The sequence below is a fragment of the Mustela erminea genome, chromosome 5, assembly GCF_009829155.1.
Source record: "Mustela erminea isolate mMusErm1 chromosome 5, mMusErm1.Pri, whole genome shotgun sequence".
In the NCBI taxonomy this organism is placed as follows: Eukaryota; Metazoa; Chordata; class Mammalia; order Carnivora; family Mustelidae; genus Mustela; species Mustela erminea.
The window spans coordinates 761,452-778,388 of NC_045618.1; the positions used below are offsets into that span (position 1 = coordinate 761,452).

The following is a 16,937-nucleotide window of genomic DNA, read 5'->3' on the forward strand; positions in this document are numbered from 1 at the left end:
CTGGGCTTTCACTAGACAGTAATAAATGACCTTTTCTGACAATAGCTGGCCTCCCCGAAGGTCCTGGAAACCTTGCTTCCAAAATCCTTAGTGACATACATGGTCCCTAACCCCTCCCAAATTGGAAGTGTATAATAGGCCATTCCTCAAGACCCCACGCAGCTCTTTCTGCCCACAGGTCCTGCCCCTGCGCTTTCACAAAACCTGCTTTTCGTACCAAAGACGTCTCAAGAATTCTTTCTTGGCCATGGGCTCTGAACCCCAATATCTTCCAATAAGCTTAACTTCCCTAGTAAGTGTGCAGACGGGCTGAGCCAGGTGTGATCTTTCTGCTTTTCTGCAGCCAGAGGCATTTTGGTGAGGTGGTTGGAGCCCTTGGGGCCACTTGTCCTGTCTCCATTCTCCGCCCCTCCCCCCACCCTCCAACAGAGGTTTTCTTTCCTGCCCTGCCTCTGAGGCCCCTGGGGAGCAGGTTCTCCAGGCTCTCTCCTGGGATCTGACTGGAGGATAGGGCCCAGGAATGCCCACTTAAAGGGCCTCTGGGTGATCTCTCTGTGCAGCCCTTGGGCACTGACCCCGCTGGAGAACCAGCAGTCCATGCTCAGAGGCTGTCTTTGCAGAGAGAGCATAGTCTCTGACCCCAGGCTTGCCCCTGTGCTGGGTCCCCCATGACCCTCTTGTGTGGGTCACTCCAGAGGGTCTAAGCTGCGGTGTGGTGGGCACTGGCTTGGTCAGCTGGAGACTCGCATTCGGCTCTCGCCCTACTGCAGATTTGCTGTGGGACCTAAGCTGTGGTTCGCACCACAGCAGTGACGTACCCGAAACCTGGGCTCAGTCTTGTGCCCACGCGTGTGAGGGCTTCTCCATAGTTCTGGTGCTCTGTGCTCCCACAGAGGTGAGGCTGAAGACTGGCGCTGGAGACACAGCCCTACTGGGCCGGGGTGGTGGGCGGAAGCCGGAAGGTTCTGTCCTGGGCTATCAATTCGGCACAGTCTGGGCACTGCCGGGAAGGGACTTTGCAAGGGAAATTAGGTTTTGAGTCAGCTGGCTTTAACTGGTGGTCTTGGGTGGTCGGAGGCCTCCAGTTCCGTCACGTGGGTCCTTCAAAGCCAAAGAGGAAGGCGGGAGAGTCAGCGAGATGAGCCAGAGGAGGGCCAGGAGCCTGAATCCCGAGAAGGGCTTTGCCTGCCATCGCTGGCTTCGAAGGGGTCAAGGGCCAAGGCACATGGGCGGCCCTCCGGAAACAGAACGGCCTGTGGCCTGCGGGGAAGACGGGACCTCAGTCCCACCTGCCGACACCTCTGTCACCAACCTGAGTCAGCTGGGGAGCCGACTCGTTCCCACAACCCCCCGAAGGAGGACAGTGTGGCTGACCCCATGAACCTGGCCATGTGAGGCGGGAGTGGAGGAGCCCGCCGAAGCCTCGAGGACTTCTGACCGTCTGAGCTGTGAGGTTGTGTATTCGTGTCGTGTTAAGCCCCTAAGGTTGAGGTAATTGGTGCGCAGCAGGGCGACACCAACGCCGCGGGTGACAGGTGAGGAGGCTGGGACGTTTTCGCACTTCTGGGGCCTGGGAGGCTAGGAGAAGGGGAGCAGCTTGTACCCTCCGCACTCAGGAGTCATTACTGCCTTCGTGGACGTGGCAGACCCAGTGCCAGCTGCTTGAGGTGAGCAGACTTTTCTCGGTGCTCACTATGTGTCCCCATTCTACAGATGAAATGACTGAGGCACGTAGGCAACAGACAGAGCTGTGGTTTGAACTGCTGGCCAGCTGAATCCAGAGTCCTGCTCCTCAGAGGTAGGCATCGGGCCCCGCGGGGGCAGGTGGGCGACAGAGAACCCCAGGCCTGCTTTCCTGTCCGTCCAGGTCTGCACTCCCCGCAGGCGCCAGCAGGGCCAGGAGCCCAACCAAACCACAACTTCCCCATTCTGGGGTGACCACCTGCTGCCTCAAGCCTCCCACCTCCTGTTCCTGGGATTGCTGCCTGCTGGCCCCACCTCTGTTTATCCCTTTTCTTTAGCTCGAATCTGCTGCTCATCCCCAGCTGTTAGCTACAGGTTTAACTGGTTTTCCAGATCATCTGTCCGAGTCAACCTCTTAGCAGATATGCGGGGCCCTCGCCAGATAAATCTCTGTGCCCCGCCTCTGGCATCTTGTAAGAGTAGAAACTGTGTTAACAATATGATCCCACAGCTGCCGCTGACACGGGTCCTGTTGTCCCACGCTCACGGCAACCCCGTGACGTTTGTCGGATGTACATGTACCCACTTCCCAGATAAAGAAGGTGAGGCGTGGAGTTCAGGAGGTGCGCTGGCAGTGCTGGAGCTTCCCCCACAGCCATGTGCTGATTTTCTGCAGTAGAAAGACAGAGGGCTGGTTGGCTGAGTGCTTGGGTGGGTGACTGTAGAGGTACGTGTATGACGGCTGAGTGGGTAGAAGGGGCCACTGCTGGCTGGATGAAAGGATTCATGGATGCCTGGATGGAAGGAAGGAAGATGGACGGATGGACGGATGGACGGACGGATGGACGGATGCACGGCTGGCTGGCTGGCTGGACGGAAAGATGCATGGATGGATGGACATTTGGATGGACGGATGGATGGAAGGATGCATGGCTGGATGGTAAGGAAGGGGTGGGTGGTTGGACGGTTGATGGTGGATGGATGGTGGTTGGATGGATGGATGGGTAGATATACAGGTGAGTGACCCAAAGGCCTGTTGAGTGGGAAAGGTAACGGATATAGGAGGAGTGTACGTCCACATCAGGAGATTCACCAGGAGCTCAGACCTCTTGCTTGTTCCATTCTCCATCAGGAGACACTCTGCTTAGTCCTCTTGGTTATTTCCTGTGCTATGGGTCCAGGAAATGTCCTCTGACTGTAAGAGAAGTCACTGTTTCTGTGCTGAGACGTCAGCGCGCACTCTTGGCTAGGCCCCGGAGATGCCGCAGCCACAGCCAGGAGAAGTGTGCAGGCTTGCAGAAAACTCCAGAAGCCGCGTCTCATCAAGGCCAGGACAGGGGTGAAGCAGTGGGTTACGCTGTGGAAGGAAGGGTTAGATCTCTTCGTTGTTTTAGTTATTAGTGATACTTCATTTGTCATAGATTTTCTGCATTAATTTTTTATTTTTAAAAATATTGCACTCAAGTATAATTTATCTTGACTACTCTGTTTTTTTTGGCACTCCCTTCCGTTTTGCACCCAAGGGGTATGTCTCACTTTGTTCACCCTAGTCCTGCCCTGGGAGGGAGCAGCAGTTTCTGGACTTTTCTACAATCTCCGACACTTATGTGCAGTGAGAGCTTCCCTCTGCTCGGTTGGCTTTCCTCTTGCATCTGGGGGAGGCAGGAGCTCAGCAGCTGGAGCCCGGAGTGTGTCTGCCTCCAGCCGTTTCTCCTACAGAGCCTCCTTCAGTCTCTTGTCCACATACTCTCACTGTGTACACTCCTTTGCCTATCACTTAAGACCTCCTGTGATACGTCCCTATTCTGTTTGTAATGTCTCCACCACTGCACACCATAGGTGAGCTCCTTGTCAGGCACAACCCCCAGCTCCCTCTCTGTGCTCCTGTGTTGTCCTTCCTCCTGTACAGAAGTATTCTTTTCCAGGACCCCCGAATTAATAGTCTGCACCACACACGGTTCTGCTTTCTCCCTTACTGTTCTGGAGAGCATCTTGCAGAGCTGGTTGATTTTCGGGCAGCTTGTCCCCGAGGCTGTTGGTCCGAGGGGTCAGTGCCCATGCTGTACTGGTGCTTAAAGATTTTGAAAGTCAGGTTTGCTGTATCTTGCCCTCTGTGGTAAAAATGCCAGGTCCTAGAGCCTGAGCTCAGGGCCCGGCATACAGCAAGCACAACGTAAATGCAGCCACAGCAGCTAGAGCTGACATCATTATCCTGAGTCTGGTGGTGACAGGCTGGGGCATTAAAGGTGACACTGAAAGGGCTGTTGGTCCCAGATGAGGGAGGCTGGAGGTGCTGGGCTCACCCCCTGGGGGCTTGCAGTCCCCACAGGAGGAATGAGAATGGGCGTATGGGTTTGTGGTTGGGCTTGAGGCTCAGTGGACAGAGGGAGAGGAAGCGGCAGGTGGGCCTGGCAGAGGCCGCAGGCCCAGAAGAGGACCCACGGGTCGGCCGGGCCCTGGCCGTGTGAGCAGAACATTCCTGCCCTCCCTTCCCGGCAGCGAGAGGCAGCCTTGCCTGCTTCTGGCATGAGTCACTTGGCTCGAGTGTGGGCCACGACTGCACAGGAAGCGTGGGCTTGCAGGTGCGCGAGGGCACACGCGGGGCTGCCGAGGGAGGGGACCCGCGGGGCGAGACGGCGGCCCTGCTTGTTGCGTCCGGGTGACCCCCGGTACCCCCCCCCAGCACCTGCCCGGTCCCCGGGGCCCTCCAGCCATCACTCGGACCCTTCCTCCTCTGACACCCCCCCCCCCCCAGCCAGACCCCTTGCGTTCCCTCCCCTGGAAGGTCCCGTTGGAGATACTTCCCCCGAGAAGCTCTCTGACTAGACCCCCTCTCTGGTGTCTTCCGGCCTCCACCCAGGGAGCCCACGACCCCCGGCTCCGTGTCCCCTCGGCGGCCCGCCGCTAACCGGCCTGAAGCATTCCGATCGCAGCTGGGGGCCTTCCCGACGGACTCGGGCATTCGGTCTCGCTCTCTCTATTTGTTAATAGGCTGCACGCCCAGCGTGGGGCTTGAACTCGTGACCCCGAGAGCCAGCTGCTCTCCCGACCGAGCCGGGCAGGTGCCCTGTCTCACTCTCATTTTTTTGAGCCAAAATTCAAATAAAATGAAATGAAGCATTTGAGGTGTGTAGTTCAGGGGCACTTGGCCCGTTCACGGCGTTGCGCAACCCCGGCTCCGTCTGGCTTCAGAACGTCCTCGTCCCGGTGAGGGAACCACTGCTCATTCCTGCCCCGTGGCCACTGAGCTGCTCCCCGTCTCTGGGGATTTGCCTGTTCTGGACACTTTACATAAAGGGAATCGTATACCAGGGGACGTTTTGTGTCTTCTTAGTTTCATGTTTTTGAAGTTCATCCAAATTATAGCATGTATCCCTATGTTTAATTTGATTCTCCAGAGAGAGAGAGAGAGAGAGAGAGAGCGCGTTCGCAAGTGGTGCGGGGGATGGTGCAGAGGGAGAAGGAGAAGCAGGCTCCCCACTGAGCCGGGAGTCCGACATGGGCCTCGACCTCACCACCCTGAGATCCTGCCCTGAGCTGAAACCCAGAGCCCCTCACTCTGCCACCTGAGCCCGCTGGGCGCCCTATTTCCTGTTTGAGGCTGAGTAACAGTTGCAGTATGGGTGGACCCCATCTTGTGTGCTCATTCCTCTGCTGGTGGACACTCGGGCTGTTTCTGCCTTCTGGTGGCTATGGACGCAGCTGCTGTGAACGTCGGGGGGAGACCCCTGGCTGGGGCGCCCCCAGATCCCGTGGGAACCCTGTGTTAACTCCCTGAGCGTCTGCTGGACTGTTTCCCCTGGAGGCTGCGTCCCCTCTCAGTGCCTGGCAGAGGGCACGGGACCCCCTTTCTCTTGCGGGGCCCCGGGATTTCTGGACCGTCTCCGTAGTGCGAAGCGCAGTCTCGTTGTGTCTGTGATGTTTGCATTTTCTTTGTGACTAATGTTGTCAAACGTGTTCTCACGTGCCTGTTGGCTGCTGTCCGTCTTCTTTGGAGCAGGATCCGTGTTCCCGATGCGGGAACTGTGACTGATGCCAGCCGGCTGTGCGGTCCTGGGGGGCACGTGTGGGAACGGGGGTAACAGGTCGTAGCTGGGGCAGGAAGGACATTTGCTTGGCGAGGCTTCGGTGTTACTCTCTGGTCCAGTGCCCTGAGACAGATCAGCTGGGGGTACACACACATCCCGGGGCTGTTGTTAAAATGTAGATTCTGAGCCAGGAGGCCTAGGGGAGGGCCCGGGATCCTGCGTTTGTGACCGAGTCCCTGGCAGTACCGAAGCTGCCGGCCTGGGGGCCCCATTCTGAGTGGCACACGTCTAGTTCACTCCTCCAGCTGCTCCACTGGGCCGGGCGCTGGGGGGTAGCGATGACTGTGTTCAGCCTTGCGCAGCTCCCAGGTCTGGGGGAAGGACAGGGACGTACCAACAAGTGGGTGATGGGAGCAGAAACAGTCTTCCTAGTGATGCTGTAGGAAAGAACCTTAGGGTTCCAAGCCCACGGCCGAGAAAGAATTCTTGAGATGTCTTTGGTGCAAAAAGGTGGTTTTATGAAAGCACAGGGGCAAAAAAAAAAAAATAAAAAAATAAAAAAATAAAGCACAGGGGCAGGACCCGGGGGCAGAAAGGACTGGGTGTTACGTACTTTCAAGTTGGGGTTAGAGAGAGCGTAGGTCTCTAAGGGATTTTGGAAGCAAGGTTTCCAGGGCCTTGAGGGGCTAGCTGTTGTTGGGAAAAGGTCGTATATTACTGTTCAGTAAAAACTCAGTCATGGGGCGCCTGAGGGGCTCAGTGGGTTAAAGCCTCTGCTTTCAGCTCGGGTCATGATCTCAGGGTCCTGGAATCGAGCCCGGCATCGGGCTCTCTGCTCAGCGGGGAGCCTGCTCCCCCCCCAACCCCCTCTGCCTGCCTCTCTGCCCGCTTGTGATCTCTTGTGATCAAATAAGTAAATAAAATCTTAAAAAACAAAACAAAAAAACCCCAAAAAAGTCATGAGACCCTTCAGATGCGTATCGGGGGTCATATGCTTGAGGGATGATTGCCAACATGTATCGGGGAGGGGTAGACATAAAGGAAGTTTCCAAAGGAAACTTCTGTGTTCACGGAGACTTACGGGATCCCAGGGGTGGAGCTAGGCTTGCCTGTGGCCCTCAGCCAAGTGTCAACATCGAGGCAGCTGAGTCCCTAGAGGAATGTCACTCTGCCCGTTTCAAGGACTTGTCGATGGGCTGTAGGTAGGCAGCAGATTTCATCATTTTCCTTCTGCCTCTGTTCCCACATCGGTAGCACTAACATCCCGTGTGCCTTTCCACTGTGACGTCTCATGCCTGCACTGCAAGGGTCCCCCCGGCGTCCACATCACATGCGGCAGATTGAATGCAGAGGCAGATACGGAAAAGCGATGTTTCTGTTTCAGCCAGACATGAAAGAGAATTGCAAACACGTAGGATGCCATTTTTCCTCTCACTGAATTTTTCTTTTAAATCCAGTGATTTTTTTTTCATTAAAACACAGGGTTTTTACATCTGTTGAAACACAGAAGTCAACTGAGCAAATGTGAAGATTTAGGGTTTCTGCGGAGACTCCTGCGTGGGGCACGTGTCCCCACTCTCCAGCAGGATGGGGGCTGTGGCAGGAGGGAGAGCCAGGAAGTCAGTGGCAGGGAAGGACGTGCGGTTTAGGGCTGGCACCCGTTTCTCTGGACCAGGGACCGGCGGCGTGTTCATCCCACAGAGGCCCCCCGTCCTGCTGGTCTGGAACTTTCAGCCTGTTCACGGGTGACGTTCTTGTCTAGGGACTAGATGGCGAGCCCATGGGAGAGAGTGGTGAGGAAGCCGTGTCCCCAGACCCTCACCCCACAGGTGGTCCGTTCCCCTTGAGGGAAGCCTGGTCGTCCACGTGCAGTCTGTCCCCGGTGCAGTTCGATGACACCTTCCCCTGCCCCCCGGCCAGCCTGCACGCCCTGAACACGGCACAGAGCTCTGCTGACCAGCAGGTGCCCAACGGAGGGCCCGCTCTCTGCCAAGGTTTCCATCACAGTCTGGCTCGTGCCTCTTCCCTGACCCCGAGGGGCCTCAGGCGTCAAATCCCAGGACGCAGTTGGGGTGATTTTCAGGACACAGAGTCAGGGACAGAAGGAAGCGGGGCTCACACCCCTCGGGTTGGTGCTTCGTGCCGGGCTACCTGTGTACGTGTCGCATGTGTGGGCTTGTGGAGTCGTCAGATTGAAAACCCACTGCCCGCTCACAGGCGCCCATTCCGCGCTGGTCCACGCTCACCCTGGCCCTCTTGGGAACTCCAGGGTGGGGTAAGCTGTGGGTCCCAGAGCCCCCGGGTCTGTCCCCCACGGGGACGCAGCCGGCCAGTGGCAAAGCGGGGGTCAGAACCGGCTCTGTCTGTCGCTTGTGGTCCGTTGAGCTGGTTGAAAATGTGAGCTTCTGTTAAACCTTCCCGAGTGTCCTGTCGTCTGACAGAAACGGTGATGAGGATGCGAAGATCAGGCTCGTGTCTCAGCGATGTCGCAGCTTCAACTCCAAGTTCCACGTAGTGGAATCGTGTGATTTAGGCTATCATGACGCCCCTGGGTTAGCAAAACAGACGCGCTCGGTGACGCGAACCCCTGAGCACCAAGGAACCATCTACTTTACACAACGTAGTTCCGACCTTTGCTCGGCCTGGAGCTCATAAAATGTGATCCCGCTGAATCGTGTCTCCATTTACGAAGAGGACTGTCCCATCAAAGCCACTTGATTGTTCCGGAAGTTAGAGACAGAAATGGAGGGGTGCGGGATGAGAGTCCCCAAAAGATACCAGGCCCTGGTCCCTAGAGCCTGTCAGTGTCACTTGCAGGGAAATTCCTTTGTGTTTGTTTTTCTTTAAGTCTTTATTTAGGATGCCTGGGGGCTCTGCGGAGCAAGCGTCCGCCTTCGGCTCAGGTCCCGATCCCGGGGATCCGGGGATCGAGCCCCGGGTTGGGCTCCCCGCTCAGCAGAGAACCTGTCTCGCCCCCTCCCCTGCTCACGCTCTCTCTCTCTCAAACGACCAAATGCAAATCTTTTCAAGTAAATAAATAAATGAAGTTTGGTTTGCATCTTCCTTGGTGGACGTACCGTGCAGTGCTGGTTTCTGGAGCGGAACTCAGTGGTTCGTCACCTGCCTGCAAAGCCCAGGGCCCGTGACAGCAGGTGCCCTCGTGGACGCCCATCCCCCCCCCGCCCATCCCCCACCGCCTCCCTCCACCATCCGTCAGCGGTTCTCTGCAGTTCGCCGTCTCTTGGTTTGCCTCCCTCTCTCCTCTTCCCCCCCGCCCGTATGGTCGTGTGTCTCTTGTCTTCAACTCCACGTGTGAGCGAGGGCGTATGGTCTTTGTCGGGAAGAGGTTCTTTGTAGATGGGCTTCAGCTAAGGGTCTTGGTTTCGGGAGACGGTCTGGCTCGGCCCAGCGGCCGGAGCTCACTTAGCCGAACTCCTCTGAGAGGGGCGCCGAGGGAGGCACCTGGTCCGTGTGTCTGAGCCGCAGCCGTGAACACGGGGCAGCACGGGGCCGAGGCGAGAGGGTGCGGGCAGCCGCCGGCGGGCGAGAGCGGACCGTCCCCCGAGCCCCCGGGGCACAGCGACCCTGCGGACAGACACCGAGACTTTGGGTGGGACTTGATGTCCCCGTAACTGTGGGCAAACACATTTCTGTTGTTTCAGGGCAAAAACAGAAGGTGACGTTCTGGGGAAGGGAGGAAACTGGGTCAAGTCCTACAGATGAGTGACTGTCTTTTGGGTGCGTTGTTTCTGCTTTAACGTGTAAATCCATCACGGTTTCTTGTTATTTAGTGGAATCCTACAGATTGCGGTAAAACACACACAACACCGACCTTACCGTCCTGACCCCCGGGAGCCCAGCGGTAGGAAACACATGCAGACCGAGTGCCACCGTCCCCGACCCCTGGACTCTCCTCACCCTGGGAAGCCGAGGCTCTGTCCCCACCACACAGCAGGCCCCCAGCCCCCAGCCCCTGGCCCCCCCGGCCCCACCATGGACTCTCTGTCTCTGTGAGCCTGGGACCCCGGTGCCTCATGAGAGGCATCCAACAGCATCTGTCCTTCTTCTGTGACCGGCTCATCTCACGGGCAACCCTGTTGCAGCAGGTGTCCGGGGTCCTTCTGAGCGAGGACCTCAGCCGCCTCCATTCTGAGCTTGGTCTGTATTTGCCGGTTATGTTCCTCTTTCCGGCTTATCTCTTAACTCAGGAAAAAGACCAGAGCATCCTGTGGTGGGAACAGAAACCGCACCCTCGAGCAGCCAGGACGGCCCTAGGCCCGTGAGACCCCGTGACTGACCCCGAGACAGTGACGGACCTGACCTTCACCGCCTACCTGCCCACGTCCTCCTCCTGTAGGCCTGGAGCTGTTTTCCACCCTTGGGGGACGGTCTTTGAGGCGCTGGTCCGCGGGCTTCCCGGGCCTGGCTCCGCGAAACGAACGCCTGTCCTGTCTCACCCCCGCCGTCTCCCTGCCTTTGATGCTGCCAGCGGCGCGTGGCTGACCTGGTCCATCGGGGACCCCACCCCAGCGCCCCGGCCACGCTTGCCTTTCGAGGCTGTCTTGCACGTAGAGCACGCGTGTGTACATCCACCGACGGGCACGCGGCCGCCGACTCCTGCCGGCTGCTGGGAACGCGGGTGTGGTTTATCTTCGAGAACCTGCTTACTGCTCTCTGCGCTCCCGCCGGGCGTGGGATGGCTGTGGTGTTGGTATTTTTAAAGGGATTTAACAAATCATGTTGAAAGACTTCCCTGAAGTTTTAGTCTTGAATGCACTAATCAGTAACTAAAATTATAGCGCCTGATAGAAACAACTTACGTGGGTTTTGGGGGGACATTCTCAAAGGAGTTTTTAAAAATAAGGTATTTATTTATTTGCGAGAGAGCGGGGGAGAACACAAGTGGAGGAGCAGCAGACAGAGGGGGAAGCAGGCTCCCCGCCGAGCAGAGAGCCCGATGTGGGGCTCAATCCCGGGACGCTGAGATCAGGACCTGAGCTGAAGGCAGACGCTTCACAGACTGAGCCCCTGAGGTGCCCCAGAGTTCTCAGCAGTTTTGAAGAGCATGGGGGGTCCCGTGGTTGGAGAACGCTGGCCCAGGAGGCTGGCAGGGAAGGGGACGAGCTCCCACCGCCTGGAAGGTAATTAGGAGGTTAACCAGGACGGGACTGTAACCCTGTGTAAGTGGGAGTCAGGGGTGACCTCTGGGTTTCCGGCTTGCAAAACGGGTGGGGTGCTGAGGAGGCCGGGGTGGGGCGGGAAGCTGCTGAGGTCGGTTTGGTCCAGTTGAGTTCCAGGTGGCAGTGGGTGACCCCCAGGGTGCCGGCTTCCAGGTGGTCAGCCGCAGGGTCTGAAGCAGGAAGGCGAGGCTGTCGCTGGAGACCTGCGGGTTATCGGCTGTGGGCGTCCTGTCCCAGCGGGGTCAGGAGCTCCAGGAGGTCGGGGATAGGGTGGGGGGCTGCTCCCCAGGTATGCGCTTGAGGAGTTGTGATGAATGCCTGGAGGGTGCGTGGGTCTGGGTGGCACCGTGGTGTCCTGTGATGACAGCCGGTCTCTTCAGGCTGCCGCCCCCGCCGCCCTCGGGGCTGCCGCTCCCAGCCCTTGGGAGCCCGGGGCCGCTGGAGGGATCCGTGACACTGACCTGGTCTGCATTGCAGACGCCCACATGCTGTCAATCACAGATGTTCACGTTGCTTTTGACGTTTTAAAAGCATTCGAATATTACCTTTCCTGCAGACGTTTTTGGCAGCCCCTTAAATCTGACACCTGGTGGGGGAGGTGTTCCTCTGGCCGTTCTTTAGTTCTGCCCCGAAACTGCTCTGAGCGCTGCCCAGTGCCCGACTGCCCCAGTGACTGCCTTCATGGGAGTGGTGACAAGTGGCGGCTGGAACCACGATGTCACCCCTTGTGTCATCCAGGTCAGGTCAGGCATCTCTGCCTCCTCACCACCCCCTGCCTAACCGTCCTCATGGCGCTTACCACCGTGCCCTGGGCATTTCCAGGACTTGTCCACTGCCCCCGCCCAGCAGAACATGCGCCTGGTGGGGGCTGGGGACGCCGCTGCATGGCTCCTCCCCAAGCTCGCGGAGTCCGAGCGTTCTGTGACTATTTCAGGAAGGGCCAACGGCTGGGGCTGTGGGGCACGGGCTGGCCTTGTGCTCGCCATCTCGCCGAGTCTTCCCAGCAACACTGCCAGGCAGACGGTAGCGTTGACCCGTTTTACAGAAGGGGAAACCAAGGCACAGAGCGCTATATAACCTGCCCAAGTCCTGCGGCTGGTGAGGGACCGGGTGTGGGGGGGGATTGAACCTGGGCAGTCTGGCAGTGCATGGGGCGATCCGGGTAACTGTGGGGAGCAGAGCACCGTGCCATGAGAGCTGCTGCCCTCCTCTCGACCCACGCCCGGGACCCACAGTGACATCCCTGGGGGCAGTACTCCTGCAGCAAGCCGCCTTCCCCGCAGGGACGGACCCACTCCGAGCCCCGGTCCAGAGCAGCCGCCGTCTCAGGGTCTGCTCTCAGCGGGAGGAGGGTAAGGTCCCTGTCTGAAGCCCGGAGGCCGAGGACACCCCAGTTGTGCTTTTGCCTTTCTTTGCAGGACACAGAGGAAGGCAGCAGCCTGGACCTCAGGGACGCCCCTGTGGACAAGGCCCATGGAGCCCAGTGCGGCCTCTGACGGCAGAAGGAGTAACGGCTGCCGGCGCGGATTTAAAGAGGTCCGTTTCCCAGCCATCCTCCTGTGGGCCCAGGAGGGGCTCGCTCTTCCCCCAGTGAGCGATGCATCCCGTGCTAAGCGCACTCCCCGTGTGCGCGCGTTCGTCCTGTTCTAGGAGGAAGTATTCTCACCCCCCTCTTCAGAGAAAGACATCGAGGCTCAGAGAGGTTGAGGGACTTGGCTGGGCTCACCGGCAGGTGAGTGGTGCGGCGGGCAGCCACAGGAGCCGGGTCCCCGTGGAGCTGTCCTCCTCGGGTCACTGCAGAAGTGGGATAAAGAGTGCGGGGCCGAGGCGGGAAGGGCAGGGGCGCCCGCGGGCTACGGGTCCCAGGGAAGGCGGCCCTGGGAGGGTCCGCAAGTGGGTCTTGCCTGACTCCGGGCTTCGTGCCTATAACGGAGGGCAGCGTGCTGGCCCCAACCCCCGTGGGAGACAGTCGGGGGTGCTCCCAGCTGCTCTCCTGGGGCTCAGACCCCTCTTCCTTGGCCCATTCTGGCTCGCCCTCCTTTGGGTGGTAGCTGGGCCATGGCCGCACCCCATGGGCTCCGCTGGCCCCAGCCAGGAGCTGTCCTCCCCTCTGAGAATTCTCATTCCCAGGGCTTCCTGTGGCCCGACGTCCGCATCTCACCTCTACCCCTGTATTGCACGCTCACGCTTGCCGTTCTGGAGCAAGCACACTCTCTCATGCTTCTGCGCTTCTGCGGGTCTTGGGGCCTGGGGCACCCTCCCACCGGCACTGCCTGGGAAGTCACCCTCGCCTATCCCACCTCCTCGTAACCCTGTGCTGCTTTCTCCAACCCCCCACCATGTGCCCTCTCCTCCTCGGGGTCCCCAAGGCCCTCCCGGCCCCATCTGACAGACACTGAAGCCGTCTGTCTTCACGGACCAAAAGATGATGCCGACCTTTTGCTCCTCTTCCCATTAGGAGGAGAGCTTGGTCCCCTTCCCCCTGTGACCCAGCTGGCCTTGGCGACATGCCGGGTCCCTGGGATGTTTCGGGAAGTCTGAGGGCAGCTTGTAAGCAGCCTTGTAGCTTTTGCCCAAGTCTCTTGGAAGGTGGCTTTTGGGACCCAGTGACTGCCCCGGGGAGCCCAAGCCGCAGGGAGAGGCCGGGTGAGGATGCTGGGTGGACAGCCCCAGCTCAGCCCCAGCCAGCGTCCACTCCTGGACGCCCCGCCCAGTTGAGCCTTTGGGTAACCCAAGCTGCTGTGGCCGTGACCTCAGGAGAGCCCCGTCCTCAACCCCCAGGACTCAGAAAGCTCGCAGAAACTGTCCCAAGCTGTTCACACGTTGGGGTGATTTGTCCCAGGGACAGCAGATCACGGAAACGATCTCCCTCATCAGACTGCGAGTCCCCAAGGGCAGGTCCGTGTCCTTGTCCAGATCTCCGGCCCCCACCAGGGGTCTGGTAAGGAGCAGGGGGCTCCTCAGATACCCTGTGAGTGAATGAATGAACCCATCAAAACACACTGTTCACCCTGAGATAGAAGAGATTTATTAGCAAGAGGTAATCAGGAAACATATATTTTTACAAAAATGGAAATATCTTTTTTTTTTTCCAAACAAGCCGTAAGTTGAAATATTGTAGGACTTGAAATAGAATTCTCACACCACTAGGTATTGCTTACAGCAAAACTGTCTGTCGTCGTGAGCCCGCCTGCCGCTCGGGTGAGCCCGTGTTCTCCCCGCTGTGCGGTGCAGGAAGTTGGTGGTGGCGTTTACAGAGTGAGCATGATGGCACCGCACCCGCGGGAGGGCGCTCAGGACCACGGGGGGCGCGAGGAGAACACTCGGTTACCGGCCCCCTGGCTCTACGGTGTACGAGCTTCACGAAGCAGACGGACTCAGGGCATCTCAACGTAAGCTTGTAGAGACCGTTAGGCAGCTAAGAGAGGAGGAGCGACGTGTTCTGTGTCCCCGACTTGCCGCGGAGGCTGGGCCGCGGTCTGCGCCGGCGGGCGCGACCTCGTGTGGTGACTCCGTGTCCCCGGGGACGTGTCGGGGCCTCGGCCGGGGTCACAGAGACGCTACTCATGCTACCTGCTGAGAGTCCTAGAGCGAGGAGCGCGCGGTGCCGGCACGAGGTGGCGGCGCTGGTGTCGCGGGGCGTGGTTCTCGGTGCCGAGGACGCCCCTCTGTCCGGGTGACTGGGACACGGGGGAGCTCGGACCCCTGGGATTTCGGCTGAAAAAGCTGCTTTGGAAATTGGCATCACCGTCAGCGGGAAGATCTGTGAACGACTGGACTTCAGGGTGCGGCCCTCCCGCCTCCCCCCACCCCCCAGTTAGAACAACGACATGAAACATGCTGGGAGGGCGCCCGGGGCGGGGGGCGGGGGGCGCGGCGGCCCGGGGCGGGGCCGGAAGCAGGGTGGCGCCCGGGCTCGCGTCCGCACGCAGTCTGTGCCCCCTTCCGAGAGACCGAGGGGCCGGGAAGACTCGGACGCCGTCGCCGGAAGGAGCCAGGCGCTGCGGGACGCGGGGAGGGCCGACGTCGGAAACGGAGCCGAGACGCCTATTCCGGTCTACGGGAATCTAAGAAGGAGAACGGACTGGTGTTCTTGGAGAAGCACATACTAAAGAGGAAAGTCCAGGAACCAGGCGACTATGTACAGCGGCACACAGCGCGTGTCCGTGGCGCGCCCGTGGCCTGCAGCGCGTGTCCGTGGCGCGGCCGTGGCCTCAGGTGGGCAGCTTCGGCTCCATGCGCAGGGACGACTCGTACAGGCTGTCCTCATCCATCACGAAGGACCGGTCCAGCAGGTACTGGGTCACCTGAGGGGAGGAAGACACAGAAGGAGAAGCGGCCGCAGGACCCCGGGAAGCAGGTCCTCCAAGGGGCGGCCGGCCGGCTCATGGGCCTTACACCGGTGTCTCGGTGGTGTCGTTTGACAGCGTCCTGATGGTAAGGCAAAGTCACAGCGGTCAGCATGACCCTTGACTGCCGTTGCCCTGGCAGACACTTGGGGCTTTAAAATTTTTTTTTAAGATTCCATATATTTATTTGAGAGAGGAAAACATGAACAGGGGGAGGGAGAGGTAGAGAGAGAAACAGACTCCATGCAAAGTGGGGAGCCCGACGTGGGGCTTGAACCCAGGACCCTGGGATCATGACCTGAGCTGAGGCAGACGCTTTACCAACGGAGCCACCCAGGTGCCACAGTTTTCGGCGCCCCAATTTTGAAAAAAAAAATTGGCCATGTCAAGTGTAGAATCTAATAGTGGGTGTCTGGGGGTTCACATGTTGCAGACAGGTCTGAACACCGGCTGACAAAGCACCATGCCGCGTTCACCCCGAGAGAGGAAAGTGGAAACGCGCTGTGTGAGGGCCGGGCCTCCCTGTCTGGCCTCGCGCGGCTCACTCTGGGGCAAAGCCTCCTTGTGCACAGTCGGAGGCCCACGTCTCTTCCCTCCTCCCTCCCCGCACGAGCGGCTGGGCTCCTACAGTCAGAGCTGCCCGAGCGACCAGAGCCCAGACCTCCCCGGGGCAGGGAAGCTCGGGCTCCACGTGCAAATTCGACTAGTTCCATAAGCTTGTTTCCTGGCTTCCCACAGTCCTTAGGACCAGGTTCCGGATCCTTCCAGGAGCCTGGGCTCGCATGGTTCAGGCCCGCCTGCTGCAGCCACCCCCCGGCAGGTACCCCCCTGCCCCCTGGAGCCAGTCTTGCCCGCAGGGGCAGCGCCGTCCTGCCGGGACCTGCGTGTGCTCCCTCTCAGCCTGGCGGTTCCGGCCAAGGCGGACCGACCCACGCGTCCGTCACGGCGGAGAGCTGTGTAGACAGGTCTCTCTGCCGCTGTCCGACAGAACGCTCTCAGAGATATGCTGTCAAGGAAGGAAGGGAGGCTTGGAGCATATGCTAGGCTGTGACGTCACAGGGAAAAGTCTCGGCTCTGATCACTTTTGCCCAGAGATGGGGATCCCGCTGCCCCCGCGGGGGACTTTTCAATGCCTGTCCTTCCCAACCGTGAGCTGTGTGACTAGGGGACGTATTCCTTTCCACAAAGATGTTGTAAACGCTGCCTCCCTTGCCTGGAGGGTGGGGGTGGGTATTGGACAGGATCATCAATGGGGGTGGGGAGGCCCAAATCAGCCCAGAGCTGTACCAGAGGCGAGGCGTGAAGCCCAGGGGAGCCCGGGAGCGACGAGGATGGTCCAGACGGAGCCCCTGAGTGAGCGCCGAAGGCCGGGCGGGCGCTTACCTTCACCTGGTGCTCTATTTTATACGCGGTTTGTTGAAACTGGCGAATCTCTCGGATAATATGAGATATCTGTGGGAAGGTGGGCAGTTTAAGAAGACAGTTTGCTGTCTCCGTGCCCCCCGCCCCCCCAAGCCCCTCCACTTCACAGCACAGAAGGGGCACCAACAGCCACGGTTCTAGTCCCAGCTCTGCCCTTCCCCCACGGGGTGACCGTGCTGGGTCGCTGACACCTCCCTCCCCCCCCCCGAGCCTCGGGCTTCTCCTCTGGCTTGTGGGATGTACCCTGTCACGGGCACCTACCCCTCAGCCTGTCG

General features: G+C 59.3%; 1 protein-coding gene and 1 long non-coding RNA gene across 5 annotated transcripts in view; one reads left to right on the forward strand and one right to left on the reverse strand.

Moving 5' to 3' along the window:
* The first annotated feature begins 1,741 nt into the window (after positions 1 to 1,741).
* LOC116590290 lies at positions 1,742 to 10,608 on the forward strand. 2 transcript variants are annotated; one of them, XR_004285522.1, is made up of 3 exons: positions 1,742 to 1,798; positions 9,374 to 9,449; positions 9,920 to 10,608. It is a non-coding gene; the product is annotated as an uncharacterized LOC116590290 (long non-coding RNA). The 2 variants fall into 2 exon arrangements; XR_004285523.1 differs by lacking the exon at positions 1,742 to 1,798 and adding an exon at positions 2,190 to 2,285.
* Positions 10,609 to 13,903: 3,295 nt separating this feature from the next.
* Positions 13,904 to 16,937, reverse strand: part of RASGRF1 (Ras protein specific guanine nucleotide releasing factor 1) — an 88,422-nt gene continuing 85,388 nt past the window's right edge. For 2 of the 3 annotated variants that reach the window (XM_032341889.1, XM_032341892.1), the window contains 2 exons: positions 16,624 to 16,692; positions 13,904 to 15,198 (listed from right to left, as the gene is read on the reverse strand). In XM_032341889.1, the coding sequence (XP_032197780.1) occupies positions 15,106 to 15,198; positions 16,624 to 16,692 (162 nt within the window). In that variant the 3' untranslated portion in view covers positions 13,904 to 15,105. The remainder of the gene's footprint in view (positions 15,199 to 16,623; positions 16,693 to 16,937) is intronic. The other variant, XM_032341890.1, reaches the window with a different exon arrangement.